General features: G+C 35.5%; 1 protein-coding gene across 8 annotated transcripts in view; it reads left to right on the top strand.

Annotated features, from left to right (window-relative positions):
- TBC1D19 (TBC1 domain family member 19) overlaps nt 1–15,435 on the top strand; it is a 140,261-nt gene extending 124,826 nt beyond the window's left edge. For all 8 annotated transcript variants that reach the window (XM_070613025.1, XM_070613022.1, XM_070613028.1 and 5 more), the window contains 5 exons: nt 115–224; nt 2,516–2,607; nt 9,270–9,385; nt 14,150–14,220; nt 15,227–15,435. In XM_070613025.1, coding sequence (XP_070469126.1) covers nt 115–224; nt 2,516–2,607; nt 9,270–9,385; nt 14,150–14,220; nt 15,227–15,301 — 464 coding nt within the window. In that variant the 3' untranslated portion in view covers nt 15,302–15,435. The remainder of the gene's footprint in view (nt 1–114; nt 225–2,515; nt 2,608–9,269; nt 9,386–14,149; nt 14,221–15,226) is intronic.
- Nucleotides 15,436–16,055: the final 620 nt, after the last annotated feature.

The following is a 16,055-nucleotide window of genomic DNA, read 5'->3' as shown; positions in this document are numbered from 1 at the left end:
CTGTGAATGAATATTATTACTATAAAATATCGATTTATTCTTTCATGTCATAAACTTATTTTTAAAATTTTAGTGGTTCTGCAATATTATCAATTACTTCTTTTATTCTTTCAGTTGCACCACTTTGTTTTCTATACCATGAACCTTCCAAATTGTATCAGATATTCCGTGAGATGTATGTGCGTTTTTTCTTCAGACTCCATTCCATCTCTTCTCATCCTTCTGTAAGTTCATAAAAAATTGGATCAAATCAGACTCTAACCTGTCCTTTCTTTAAGAAGTAGTCTCCTACTCCATTATTTTACTTACCTGACTTCCAAAATTAAAATTATATTATCAATTAATGTATCAATTATATATCAATTAAATTATAAAGCAATAAATTTTCATTTGTGATGTCAAGCAACATGTTTCTATGAGATAAATGAAAGAGAAGAAGAAATTGATATTTAAATATTTTTGTAATAATGCGAGAGGAAAAAGTCTTTTATCCATTGCATTTAAATTATCTTTTACATGTTAAAAGAAAAAACATAGGAATGTCTGTGTTATTCTCTTTGACAAAAAGGCCTGCGTTCTTTGAAAGCTGATTTCCTGTCTGTGAAATGAGGTTAATAATGTGTTTCTATAGTGCTGTAGAGAAGTCCACAAAGCACCTGGGTCGTACTTGGCTCATGGCAGGTGTTCAGTAAATAAATGGCTGCTATTTTTGTTGTGTTTGTTATGATTATCATTATCATAGCTCTTCTTTGTTAATGAAAATCAAAGATTTATTTATCAGTTATTTTTCAATTTCATACTTAGCTAATTATCAGTTATCATACTAGGTATTTTCTTTATGTTTATTCTATAGATAGTTCCTTTGGCCTCAGTGTGAAAGTCAAAGAGAAGAATATTGGGAGTTGAACATTTTTATCTGTTTTATTTTGACTGGTCATTTATCGTATCTTTTGTTTTTTCCCCACTGAGCCTTGTTAAAAGTAGTGTTTATTTTATTTAAGTTATACTTTTTCCACCTCTCGGCCTGCTTTGGTCTACTTGTGGGGAACGTGACTGACTCTCCAGAAGAAACATTAGTTGGAATGTGTTGGGGTACCAAATTTCCCCAAAGAATAGACTCTGTCGCTGTTGCTAAATTAAATGGCTGTTCTTTATCTTTCTGGTTTAATCCTGTGCATTCCTATTCCACCTTCTTCTGTCTCCAGCTTTGCTCTCATACATTGCTAGGGTAAGCTGGCAAATAACGGAAATCTAGGATGTCACAGATGAACAAATGAAGCACCACCAGTTATCTTGGGTTTCTTCTCTCTGAGACAACTTAATGTAGTGGTTCTCTTACATTAGTGTTTACTCTAGGATAACGAGAAATATATTAATAATTCTCATTTCTAAGGCCTCATTCTTAGCATCAGATTTCTAACTCTTGTATTTTTGTCCCATTTTATGCTTCAGAGTTTTTTTAACTGGCTGCCTAATATACACCCATGGTGCTTTCCCTGTGCGGAGAGCACTGACGCTGACCCTGAGAAGCCCTGGATATTCCTTCTCTATCTCCAGGCTGACCCTGAGGTGTCGTTTTTCAGCTAATTGGTTGGGCCAGCCCTGCCTCTGCCCTTTCTTTATTCAGTGGAATAAAGACTTACAGGCGGTCATCTCCTTTTCTGGCTTGCAGCCAGAGTGAACTTTTTGGAAGCATGACAGCCTTTTTCTTTAGAAACTCACAAAGAGGATTAAAACTTCCTTACAAAGATCAACCCTGAGGAATGCTGAGCTGCAAGAAAGACTTTATTCACAGTTGTCGAGTAATAAACACACTTGAAAAACCATCTGCTTAAATCACTTGCTTCTTGTACTCTACAAATAATGCCCTTTTAAAAAAGTAGATTTCAGTAAAAAAAAAAATATATGTATATATATATATATCTTTATACTAAGTAATCAAACATTCTTGTTTGATAACTTCCTAACGCAAATTTCAAGCAGACAGCAGTCAGTCTTTCCCTGGGGATAGATATCAAAGAAAGAGTGAAAAAAGCAGGAAATATTTTCCCTGTTGGGTGAGGCAGCTGAAAGGGAAGGGACTTATGGAGGAGAAAGTAAAGGGTGTGGTGATAGCACCAGAGAAATACTGGAAACTGGAATGCATCCAGAAAAAACTAATTTTGCTGGGCCTAAGTGATAATATGTGGCTTACAATGTTGCAGGTTTTCTATAAAATGATGTTTTCCTTGGACTCTGAATATTACATGCCAGGTTATGTGGGAGGCCTATTGTGTTAAAAAGGAAGCTCCTTAGCATACCTGTACGAGTGGGTGTCCATAAAGAGGGATAAAATTTATCTTTAAACACAGCGTTAGAGATCACTAGTGCATTTCCTGTTTTTGACTCTTAAATAATATAAAAAATTTTTATGTCAATAATCTTTTTCTCATTTCCGTTTGAATAATTTGTTGGCAGAGTTCATTTTTAAATACTAAAATAATGTATTTCTCTTGTGATTTATTGTTGTATCCAGGGTATTGTGTCACTCTGTTTGCTGTTTGAAACTCTTCTTCAAACTTATCTCCCCCAACTCTTTTATCACCTACGAGAAATTGGGGCTCAGCCGTGAGTATTTTTCTCTCCTAAGTGAAGAATAGTTTAACATCATTGACATCTTTTGTTCATCATTGTAAAGCAGTTGCAAAGATGCGGTAATTCTTCAGAGAAATTAAACTAACAGTTTCCCCAATAAAACAACAATTATCAAGTAGTAGATTGTAACTCTACATTGTGCCAAAAATTCTTAGAAGAATTACCAGAATCCTAATAAGTTCTTATTTGCTAGGATTTTTGTGCCTGGCACAAGAATCATCAAAATGAACTAATTTCTTTTCATAATGAAAGGTGTTGGCCAAAACTGAGGCAAAAATTTGTGGAAACAAATGATACCTGAGAAATGTGATACTACTACTGAAATTAAGTCAGTTTAGGCTAAATTTATCAGAGAACAACTTACGAAACCTATCTAGGTTAAAATTTGCTGTCTTTTGTTAAAGGAAACTGGATCAATTACCTACCAATACACTGTACACTGTGATTTTTCCTTTCAAAAGTTTGAATATTTGTTCCTTGTTCTCAGTATGAATGATGGGTGAATATGTAGGATAACTCTTTTTTAAATAACAATGTCTAAGGCCGCAGAAGTTTTCCAGATGGCTTGTCAGTGTTTTGTTGCCGTCTTCCCCGCGGTGCAGCTGTGGGAGAGGAAGAAACTCTCCCTACCCTCCAGGTTCTTCTGCCTACTGTAAGAATTAAATTGACCTGAGATAGATTAATAGGAGAAAATCAAATTTAATTAATTTTGTACTATGGAAACCCCACCTACATGAGAGAGTCAGAAACCCCACATACATGAGAAGTTCGGAGACAAAGTGAGGTATCTATGCAATCTTGTGCTAAGGAATGGGGTAGGAGCCTGAGGCTTCAGAGGGCAGGGGGGTAATTCATGAATGATAAGAAGAGCACATGTTCACTAAGTAGAGGTTTGTCCTATCCTACAGATAGGTCAAAAAAAGGTTATTTCTGGTAGTTACTCTCCTTATAGGCAAGGCCCTTAATTTAAATTCCTCAAGGGAGAGGTCAAAGTTTCCTCTGAGCCCACAGGGCCTTGATTGCCTTCAGCTCAAAATACTCCACATGCCGAAGTGGCACATCTTGGGGCGGCCTGTTCTAAATCCCTTCACAACCATTTTCCCCTATTGAGGAGGGTATATTTGAAAGAAATGTTAACTCATTGAGGACACAAAAGGAGTTAATGGACGATAGAACAATTTAGTATTCTATCGTCCATTAACTCCTTTTGTGACAGTTTAGTATTTGTCTTCTCCACATTTGAATCCACAGCAGATGGGTGGCTGGATGGATGAGTGGGTGAGTTTAAGAGACAGACCCAGATTCAAATTCTGTCTCCACTAAACTGTATAATCCAGGTAAAGTTATTTAATTTATCTAAGCCTCAATTTTTTTTCTTTAAATCAAGATAATTCAATTTCCTCGTTTAAAATCAAGAGAATTCCTACCTCATTGTGTTGTTTCAAGATTGAATAATGTTGTATATATTCTTTCTATAAAGCACCATTGAATTTCAGACATCTTAGATCTTAGAAATGCCATTTATAAAACACTTCATATCATCCATTGATAATACCAAGCTGATATTCTTTCCTTTGTAGCCATTAAAAAACAGGATTCTGTTAATGCTTAAAATTATAAAACAAGAATGTGGCAGAAATATTTTATATTGCACGAAAGTCTTTTTTTCCTTAAACTTATGGTAAATTGACCTCTTTCTTACTATTCTAAAATGAATATTTGAATATAACTATGCTTTTCTTTACTGGGATGAAGACATTTAGTATATTGCTAGATACCAAAATCTTGATATTTTTTCTAGCCTATTTATACCCTTTAATGATTAAAAGGAACAAATTTATTTCAATGACTTATGATAAACGTTAAAATTCTTATGTAAGAGAAAGCATAAAAATTCAGTTGTCAAGCTACAAATAAATTTTTAAGAGCCTTTCATGAATTAAAACTGATGCTGTTGGAAGGTTTTTGATTTAGAATTTAATTTCTTTTTTTTTTATTTTATTTTATTTTATTTTTTTATTAATGTTATGATAGATTACAAGCTTGTGAGATTTCAGTTGTACATTTTTGTTAGTCATGTTGTGGGTACACCACTTCCCCCTTCGTACCCTCCCCCCACCCCCCCTTTTCCCTGGTAACCACCGATCAGATCTCCTTCTCAATATACTAATTTCCACCTGTGAGTGGAGTCATATAGAGATCGTCTTTCTCTGACTGACTTATTTCGCTTAACATAATGCCCTCGAGGTCCATCCACGTTGTTGTGAATGGGCCAATTTCGTCTTTTTTTATGGCTTTAATAAATATAGGACTATTCAGATTATCATTTTCATCTTGAGTAAGCTTTGGTACTTTGTGCATTTCATCTAAGTTACATTTATGGACATAAGGTTAGTCATAGTATTCTCTAATTATTATTAATTAGCCTTTTCATATCCATAGAATCAAAATGACATCACCTCTTTCATTCCTGAGATTGATATTTGTATCTTCCCTCTTTTTTCTTGATTATTCTGACTAGAGATTAGTTTTATTCTTTGAAAGAACCAGCTTTTGGTTTCATTGATTTTCTCTGTTGTTTTTCTGTTTTCAATTTCATTGATTTATACCATTATATTTATTATTTCCTTTCTTATATTTGCTTTAGGTTTATTTTGCTCTTGTCTTTCTCTACTTGTTCAAGTTGAAATTTAGATCATTGATTTGAAACCTTTCTTTTTTTCTAATATAAGCAATAATGTTATAAATTGCCCTGGAAGCACCACTTTACCTCCACTCAACAAATTTTAATATGTTGTGTTTCACTTTTATTCAATTCAAAGTGTTTCTTAATTTCTCCTGTGACTTCCTTTGAACATGGTTTATATAGAAATATGTTGCTTAATTTCCAAATATTTAGAAAGATATGATATCTTTCTGTTCTTGGTTTCTATTTGAATTCTCTTGCAGTTAGACAACATGCTTCCTAAGATTTCAGTTCTTTTAAATTTGTTGAGGTTTGTTATATGATCAGAATATGATCCATCTTGGTAAATATTTCATGTGCACTTGAAAAGAATTCATATTCTGCCAGTATTGGGTAGAGTATTCTATAAATGACAGTGAAGTCAAGTTTGTTGATTTGTTCAAGCCCTCTGTACACTTGTTAATTTTCTGTGTATTTTTGATCGTTGAGAAACAAATGTTAGTGTCTCCAATTATATTGTGAATCTGTCTATTTCTTCATTTATTGCTTTATGTATTTTTACCTCATGTATTTTAAGCTTTCTTTTTAGGAGAATTTATCTCTTTATCATTATGTAATGTCTTTATTCCTGGTAATAAATCTACTACACCTGATATAGTTGTTCCAGCTTTCTTTTTATTACAATTTGCATACTATATTCTTTTCTGTCCTTTTGCTTTTAACAAATTGATTGTCAATGTCTATTTCTCAAATGACTTTCTTGTCAAAAATATAGTTGGGTCTCCTGGTGTGGTAGTTTGTCTTTTAATTGGTATGTTTATTCCATTTACATTTAATGTAATTGATATTATTGGATTAAAGTAATACCAGATGATATTATCTACTATTTTGCTAGAGATTTTCTATGTTACATGTGTTCTTTAGTCATTTTTTCCTCTTTTCCTGACTACTTTTGAACTGACTATTTCTTATTCCATTTTATCTCCACTCCTGAATTATTATGGACCCTCTTCTGGGTTGCAGACTGCTGATTTTTCCTTGTATCCTCACATGGTGGAGAGCAGAGAGGAGAAACAAGCTCTCTTGTGACTCTTATGAGGGTACTAATCCCAATCATGAGGGCTCCACCCTCATAACTTCATCTAATTCTGATTACCTCCCAAAGGCCCCACCTCTTTCCTGTTACCATCACATTGCAGGGTAGAGTTTCAACATATGAATTTGAGAGGGAATGGGGGACACATTCAGTCCATAACAGTGACCTAGGGCTTACAATATATATCTTTAATCACATTCTACCTTCAAATAAACTCCAGGCCTAGCTGGCATCACTTGCAAATTCCGCGAAACATTTCAGGAAGAAATAATATCAATCCTTGTTTTTCTCTGCCTATTATCAAGATCTTTGTCTTTACTTCTCAGAAGTTTGATTATGATGTATCTGGGCAGGGATTTCTCTGGGCTTATCCTGTATTCGAGATTTGTTGAGCTTCTTGAATCTGTAGGCTTATTTCTTTTGCCAAATTGAGGAAGTTTTCAACCATGACTATATTCAAGTTTTTTAGTTTTTGTTTTTTGGGGGTTTTTTTTGGCACCACACTCATTCTCCTTTTCTTCTGGGATTCCAATGACACAAATGTTAAAACTCTTGATCTTATCCCACAGGTCCCTGAAGCTCTGTTCCTTTTATTTTCAGTCCTTTTACTCTGTGGTTCAGATTGGGCACTTTCTATTGATCTGTATTCAAATTCACTGGCTCTTCCCTCAGTCCTTTTCATTTTGCTATTGAATACATCCAGTGAGGGTTTTGTTTTTGTTTTTGTTGTTGTTGTATTTTTCAGTTCTAAGGTTTTCATTTGATTCTTAACAAAACTCATAGAACTGTGCATTAATGAGGGTAAATTCTACTATGCATAAATTATACCTCAATAGACTTTATTTCTAAGAAACTGATTCTGTGCTCTATATGGGGGGGGGGGGGGCACAATGTGTGGCACTGTTGTTTTAATAAGATACTACGAGAGATCCAGTAAAATGAAACTAATTGAAGTTAATGATTTAGACTTAAAAGTCAAATGAATTTTTTAAATTTAAAAAATCCAGTGACCAAAAGTTTCTTTGGCATCTATAAACAGAAATTGTAAAACCAACCAAAAAGCTTAATTTCTCAATACCACTGCCAAGATGTACTTTCTTATATTAGAACAGTAGTTATCTAGAATTGAGGAATTTCTGAAACTTGAGAGTTTTTCAGTCTTAAGAGAATTAATAGATACCAACAAGGGCAATCTCTAGGTCCCTTTCTCTCTTTTAAGAAAATAACACAATCCAAAAAAAATTAAAATACTAACTCAAAAAGATATATGCACCCTCATGTTCATTGCAGCATTATTTACAATAGCCAAGATATGGAAACAACCTAAGCGTCCATTGATGGATGAATGGATAAAGAAAATGTGATAAACATGCACATGCACACGCACACACACACACACCAGAATATTATTCAGCCATAAAAAAGAATGAAATCTTGCCATTTTCTACAACATGGATGGACCTTGAGGACATTTTGTGCTAAGTAAAGTAAGTCAGGCAAAAAAAGACAAATACTATAAGATCTCACTTATAAGTGGAATCCAAAAAAAAAAGCAAACAAAACCAAGCTCATGGATGATACAGAGAACAGACTGGTGAATGCCAGAGGCAGGTGGTAGGGGGATGCGTGAAATGCATGAAAGGAGTCAAAAGGTACAAACTTCCAGTTATAAAATAAATAAATCATGAGGATGTAATGTACAGCCTGGTGACCATAACTTATAATACTGTATTGCGTATTTGAAAGCTGCTAAGAGAGTAAATCTTAGAAGTTCTCATCACAAGAAAAAAAATTCTGTAGCTGTGTACAGTGATGGATGTTAACTGGACTTACAGTGATGACCATTTTACAATATATACAAATACTGAATCACTATACTGTACACCGGAAACTAATACAATGTTGTTAGTCAACTATAACTCAATAAAAAAAAAACTTTAAAAAGGAAAATAGCACAGATATTTATCTCAATAATACTATAACAGATCCAGCAAAGAGTTTGGCTAGCACCTCTCATGGGCAGTCAAGTGATGTTTAGATGCTAATAGCACAGAAATGTGAGAGACTAGTTTATCTCTTGAGGCACCAAAGCCGAAGAGTTTGTTTTGTAATTCTAGAGGTAAATTGTTATTGTAACATAACCTGCTTATAAACAGTGGGATCTCATACCTCTTAGGGGTTTTTTTTTTTTTGACAAAATGGAATTCAGTTGAATATTCTGGTTGATCTTTCAGAATTCTGATAACCTGCTCTTTAAAATGAAGGGTTTTGAAATCAGAAATCAGATGAAAATGAAATCAGAAATCTATTTCTAAGGTCCCTTATAGTTTTAAAACTATTTTTCTTTGTCTTCAAAAACTCCTACTAGTTGTTTTATTTCATTCATCTTATATGGTCATTTGACTGAAATGTAGAAATATAATTAATTGAATTGGAAAAATATGCAGCTGTCAAGCACTCTTTCAAGTATTTTGAACAAAAATTTGAATGTTCATGGCTTGCCTGGAACTATTAAGACTATAAGATCACCTCATTAGTAGCAAATTAGTACACAGCCTGAAAAACAGAATGTAGAAGTGAATTTTCTAAAGACTGAACTGTAACATAAAGGAGAGCTCAGCAGATAGAATTCTTCTCAATACGTTGAGACCACTAATTTGAGAACTCGTGGTTTCTCACCATTGCACTTTTGCAGGTTTTTAAGAGACTTCTTGAGTTTTGAATGCCCGGGTGATTTCTAAGACTCACAAAGGAGTTACCTTAGCAATAGAATTCGTTGGTTCTTCTGATATTGCCTTTTTGTGAGAAAAGATTCCAATGGTAAAATTCATTTTCTTTTTTCTTTTCATACAGGCTTCGCATATCATTTAAATGGATGGTTCGAGCTTTCTCTGGTTACTTAGCTACAGATCAGCTCTTGCTTTTGTGGGATAGAATCCTAGGGTACAACTCTCTGGAAATTCTTGCTGGTAAGAGTAAGTGTGTGTTTATAAAACGTGCTGTTTCTATAGTAAAGCCCCTTTCCCTTCTAACATTCACCGTCTGTAGTTGGTGTTTGAGTCTACAGTTATCTATCATTTCTAATTTATGAACATTTAATAGATTTGTCTGCCTTAGAAGACAAGTAGTGAGATTTTGCACTCACTCTAATTAGATACTTCTGTGTAACCGCCCAACACCAGTCTATCCCTAGTCTTTTTTCTTGGCTCCCAGAAAAGTCCATTTTCCCTCCCCCACTTTTAATTCATCCAGGGCTTAGTCTCTCTCAGCACCTGTGAGGTCTGTGCAGCAGAGTGTAGATATGCTTCCATCCTACTCTGGACTCTATTTTAGGGCTCTCCTCTGTGCCCCTCTCAACTGCCACCCAAAGTCGGAACTGAGCCTGAGCTTCCCCACGTGGGTGAAAGCTCGGCTCTTCTGGACTTCAGTTTATGAGGAATTCAGAATGTTTTTCTCTTTGCTAACAGTCTGTGCCTCTCGCTGTGGTGGCTCAGTTTCCCCTCTTAGGCATTCTCTTAGGTATCTTTTTTTCAGGAAGCCACAGGTTTGTCTCTCATTTAATAATTAATCTGTTCTCACAACAGATATACACACAAGGCAACTGTGTGATAACACATAGGGCTCAGATTTCTGTTTAATTATATTATTTGGCTTCTCTTATGCAAAATAGACTCAGTTATTTTTATCATTGGGAATATTGGGAAATTCAAACAAATATTACAAACTTTTCAGAACAATGGATGGAGAGCAGAAAAGTTGGGAGAGTGATGGGTCCGAGCGTCTCCAGTTGAGTTGTATTGAACAAATTATTTAACCTGTGTGGGCCTTTGTTTCCCTGCCTGAGAATTGATAGCATTGTAAAGACACCTCTCTGGGCTATTGTGGAAATAATGCTTAGTTGAAGAAGACCCTTTTCTTGCAGAAGATTCTCTAAGTACCATGTTAACATATTCTTGAATGCTGAGGGGTCTAGACCAATTGGGTGGCATTTTGAAAGGGAAAATTAGAGTAATAATAAAGTACCATGAAGATGAAAGTCGCCCCTGGTATAATCAGAGATATCACTTACTGACATTTTTAACAACTCCTAGTATCCTCCTATCTCAGTTGTTTTTAAAGCCCATACAAATAAGAGTTAGAAAAGACTGGTCTGCTCTCGTCTGGTTTGGCTGAAGGGCAGTGATACATATAATCTAGAGATAGAACCTCCTAGAGGTCGTCAGGTGTAACTTCTTATAAATATTTCTGGCAGGCAGTCCTTGTCCTCTGTGTGAACACTTCGGTGTTGGGTAACCCTCTCTTAACAGCTAGCCCATTTCATTTCTGGCTAATACGACTTGCTAAAATGTACTTCTGTTAAACAAGGGTCATCGTAAGTTTTTTCTGTTCCTGCATCCTCTCCTCTCCCCTAAAGTCTTCTATTTTCCAGGCTAAGGAGGCTTGTTTTCTGCTACTGTTTCTTAGGCAACAGGATGTTAGACTTTCCACCAAATAACTCTCCTCTGAGTTTGTCATAAATTTTAGAGTATTGTATAAAGCTTTTTGTATCATTTCAAAAAGATGTTAGAGCATGTTAAAGAAAGGGATTCAGTGTAAGAAAGTACTTTCTAATAATTAGGACTTTCCAAAAGTAGAATGAGCTTTTAAACTGTCACCTAAAGGGTTAAAAGGTTTTCTGCTCTGAAGGAAATGTTGAATTGGAAGAACTTCAAGGCCTTTTCCAGTTGAAATGCTTTCGTTCTATGACTTATCACCCCTCAGCAAACTGAAGTGAAAGAGAAATAAATGAATGTGAATACTGCATTTACTCAAAGCCAGGCACTCGGCTGTGAGCTCAGTACATTAACAAAAACATTACTGACAGGGGCTGGCCCCATGGTCTAGTGGTTAAGTTCAGTGCGCTCCACTTTGGTGGCCTGGGTTCACTTCCCGGGAGCGGCCCTACACCACTTGCCAGTGTCCATGTTGTGGTGGCGACCCACATACAAAATAGAGGAAGACTGGCACAGATGTTGCCTCAGGGTGAATCTTCCTCAAGCAAAAAGAGGAAGATTGGCAACAGATATTAGCTCAGGGTGAACCTTCCTCAGCAGAAAAAAGTTACTGATAAATAGGTAGTAATGCAGGTCACAAGGTTGCATCCATCTACTTTCCCTGAGTGCTTTTTTTTAAAATTAAGAGAGAAGAACTGTAGAACATCTAGAAATGGAACTAGACTGATGGGAGCTCCCCTACCACGGAATTCAGATAAAGAGCCACAGGGTAGATAATTTCATGTAGATGTATACAAATTAGTTTTTATTATTTCATACAATTTTTGGTGTGAATGTTTTAGGACCACCTTTTTTGCTCAAGTGAGTTATTATATAGTCTTTAGAAATATTTTAATAAATATTACTGGCTTTAATTGTGAATTAATTAAAACCTTTTGAAGAATAATTTAAAACAAAGGTGGCTTATTGTTTGTGATAGAGTTGCTTAGAATTAAAGTAATGAGAATAGTTTAAAAGATAAAAAGTCAATATTAAAATTTCTATATTTCATATGAAACATGATTTCAGTTGAAAATATCCCAAAGTATAGACCTTTTCTCCTTGACAAACAAACCTGTTCTGCAGAAGGGCTGGGCCAACCAAACATGAAGCAGACAGAAAGGAACTTCTGTGATGTGACACCAAGATAAATAAAGGTGATGAGCACATAAGCATTTCGGATGCCAAGGTCAATTAGTGAACTACTCTTTCTTTCCGCCTCTTATCTACGTTTGGAAAAACAATTTCCCACCATGTAAAACTCTTTCCTGCTTTTATATAGTAGAAAATTTGACCATCCTGTCAAGCTTTCACCGACTCCTGTTAAATTGTACACAAAAAAAGGAAGTAGTGGTCATACTCCTTAGCCTCTAAAACGTCTCCATTGTTAAACATGATTCCAGATATTAGGAAACTTAAAGAAGTTGATGGTCCACAGAAATGGTGTTCTTTTATATTCTTATAAACATAGAAGCTCAGTGACTTTAAAGCACTTATGTTTTCACCCTTCAATTAAAAGGTAAATTCTTTGTCTCAGATCTTTTATATCCCTTGTTACCTATTAAATAATCCCAGCTGACTTAATTTTTTAAATTTTGTTTTACCACTACCATCTTTTTCCCCCAGAATTTTCCTAACTAATTCAAATGCTTTTTTTCCAAACTGTCCAAAATCTGTTGTCCCCTAGAAAAATGCCTGAGCTTCCCAGTCACTGGTTGTACTCTGCCTCTGTCTGGGGAAATTAAGAGGCCTGGATCCTGACTTCTACTCTTAAGGCACAACCACCTGTCTGTCAGAGCCCAGGACCACCACGGCATCATTCTGCATGCCATCCCTGGAAAACCGTTCTGAGGGACTGCAGAGAAGACAATTCTAGGAAAGCACACAGAATTCCATGTCAGGGATGAGTCATTACTGCCTACGTTCAATCTCAGTAATGTCATCACATGGTGGTTAGGTGCTCGGGCTCCAGAGCCAAGGTTGAGTATTCACTCTACTATTTTCTACCTGTGCAACTCTGAACATGTCATTTAAACTCACTGTGCCTCAGTTTCTGCATTAGTAAAATTGGGCTAATGATAGTACTTAACTCATAGAATTGGTATGAGAATTAACTGATATCATCATCGTTATTGCTATTCCCATAGTAAAAATGTATTTAAAAATATATATATATATTTGCATTAGCTGTACAGTATACTTAAAAACCAGTCTTCCAAATAATTTCAAAGATTCCTTACCTTTCATTCCCTAAACTTCAAGGACTTTTTGGGAAGGGAATGCACAGCCACCACTGGTGATGGAAACAAAGGGGAGAAGTCAAGAGTCATTTCCGGGCAATACCATCTCCTTATCAGGGTGGCCTGTCTCTTACGTGGGTCCTTCCATTGTTCATGACTCATTCCCTCACGTGACGCTTTATGGTAAATTATATAACAAGCATTACGTGTTAGCATTACTCTCTTCATATGCATATGGTTGATGGAAACAAAAATCCAAATGTCGTTTTCTGCTCAGTGTATGCTGTTATTGACCTTCAGAATGTCCTATAATGGTTTGTTTGATTTTTCTTCAAACTTTCAACTTCTTTTTCCAGTAGCAAACATTAATGTCAATGTCAGGATCAATCCCACAGCAGCCCTCTCCACAGACGTTGCCATTTATGACACTCCAAGAAAGTCAATGCTGAATATAAAAATACAAATATAACAATATTATAAAAAATATTTTTTAATAAAAGGTTTTATTGCCACATTTCTATCAGGATACCCCTTGAGACATATGAAATATGATCTGATATATTTAAAAATTGTCTCCACATAACTTTTCAGAAACCTCTCTGTTGTATTAGTAAGAAACACCAGCATCAAAATAAACTTTAATTTATAAAACAATTATTAATTAGATCTTCATGCCATTTAAAAACTGTTATAATTTAAGTTGTAGGTACGAAAGAAACAATTTATAAAACGGCTTTTTTAAGACCAATGAATTTTCATTTATCAGTTCAGTTATCTAGCCATCGGGCACTATTCTCCAGAGAAGATAATTCCCATTCATCACAGACCTTATGTCAGAATGCAGGCGTGCGGTTGCATCCAGCACTGGCTCTGAGCTCTTGTAGTGGGTCGTGGGCATAGCAGTAAATTCGTCAGGCTGATGAGTAGGCTGGCAGTTGAAATAGTGTGCATTGTTTTCCAGTCCTGGCAGCTGCTGTGTTTGCTTTCCGAGCAGTGAACCTGATGGAGGTGACATCACTGGCTGCAGCTGAAGTAAGGATATGTTTCACTCCGACGGAATGGAAGTAGTGCCTGAGAGGCCGCCACACTCGGCACTGCACCTCAGGCACATGGGACACACAATACTCGTAGCCTAATTTTTTAATTTGGGTAAAACCTGTATGTTCCAAGCTAAGTAATATTAAGTACTTGAAATTCCTTTATTGCTTGAAAACAATCTTCTTGTGAAGGAGACATAAACAAGATTCTTATAGGAAACCATTATGGGACACAAGATGCCAAGTAATTTTAACAGAAACTATTAGAGCTTATGTTGCATTTTCTTCTTATTGTTCACGCTCATGTGTTATGCTCATAGAACAAAGAAAAGCTAGTTGACAGTTAAAGAGCGTGTGTTTGAATGATGTAGCACAGATACATAGGCTTTTTGGTTATTTTAATTGTGAATTATTTAGAGCTGGTTTCTTGTCAATAGTATAATTTATACCTGAAACATGGTTCAATTAAATAGTAGCTTAGCATATTACTCAATTCGTTCTCTCTCATAGAAGTGTAAATTTTCCCCTTAAAATAGCTGCCTGCGTTCTTTGTTTAAGGGGAAGAGGATGTTTATGTGTTTTGCAACTGAGTAAACATTAGTTCCATCTCAAAATGATTTCCTGAAGTCACTTACTCCTTATACTAGCACAACAGGACTAGGATTCATAATGTACGTTTATTTATAGAAGCAAGTTGAAATGTTAGACCTCTTATAAACTCATACTACCTTGTATATTTGAAGAAGGCTCAACGCTGAAGTCCAGGTTATTTTCTACTGCGCATTTTAGCATTTTGCCCATGTTCTGACGTTTAGAAAGTCAGAAATGAGAAGGAAAGTTGTAGCTTCAGTACAGAGACTTAGGACAGATCAGAAGAACTTAGAGTGTGTGTCAAGGCCAGAATTATATTGTCATGGTGTTTCCGGTGTGCCTTATTTTATAGGCTTCTCTTTGCTGATTAGAATACTAATATTAATAATTCTTTTTGTTTTTTTTTCCAGGCAGTTCTTGCTGACCTTTCCACTTTAAAAGTTATGCCTCTTCTTCAAATTTTTCTGTTTGCTACTGTCACCTGATCTTCTTCAAGGTCACTGACAACACATCTAGTTTTTTCGTTAGAAACTAATCATGAACTATGCAAACTCTGCATAAAACCAAAATTAAACTTTGCATATAAGCCAATAAAGATCATGTTCCTTCCTCAGTTAAACCTAAGTAGTTTTTCACTTTTTGAAACAATAACGGTGCACACCAAATATTGCACTGCATGCTGCTGATTTTCACAAGAGAAGCAATAGACATCACTCCTGCTAAGTCAAGCATACTATATATAGTCCTGACTTGTAAAAGGCATGTAACAATATATGCAATAAGAACTAAAGATACTGTAATAAACTTGAAGAGGTAATGTAGCCTCTGGCACAATTCCCTTATGTCAGTTTGTAAATTTATCTCTAGATAATGTATCATTTTGTCTTATAAATTGCTCTTCACTCGGAGCCAGGATGGGATATGATGTGGGAAGACTTGAAAAAGATAGTGCTTTGAAGTAGGAATTCAAATGGACTTTAGTGTTTGTAATTTTTCTCCCATCAGAGGTCTTCCAGATCCCTCTCCAATTTATTTCTCCCTGAAGCTCAAGTACAGTTGTCTCCATCTCACGGTATTTTATTCTTCACTTTCTGAAAAAAGTCAGAAAATTTTGGCATGATTCCTTCAAACTTCTCAACCTTCCATCTCTTGGTTAGAAGACATGACACTGCTGAGGCCTGTTGCCAGATTCTGTTACTTAGGAAGTATACAGAGAGTACACCCAAGGATTCAATGAAG

The sequence above is a fragment of the Equus przewalskii genome, chromosome 3, assembly GCF_037783145.1.
Source record: "Equus przewalskii isolate Varuska chromosome 3, EquPr2, whole genome shotgun sequence".
Taxonomy (NCBI): Eukaryota; Metazoa; Chordata; class Mammalia; order Perissodactyla; family Equidae; genus Equus; species Equus przewalskii.
This window is presented reverse-complemented; position numbering and strand designations above follow the sequence as displayed.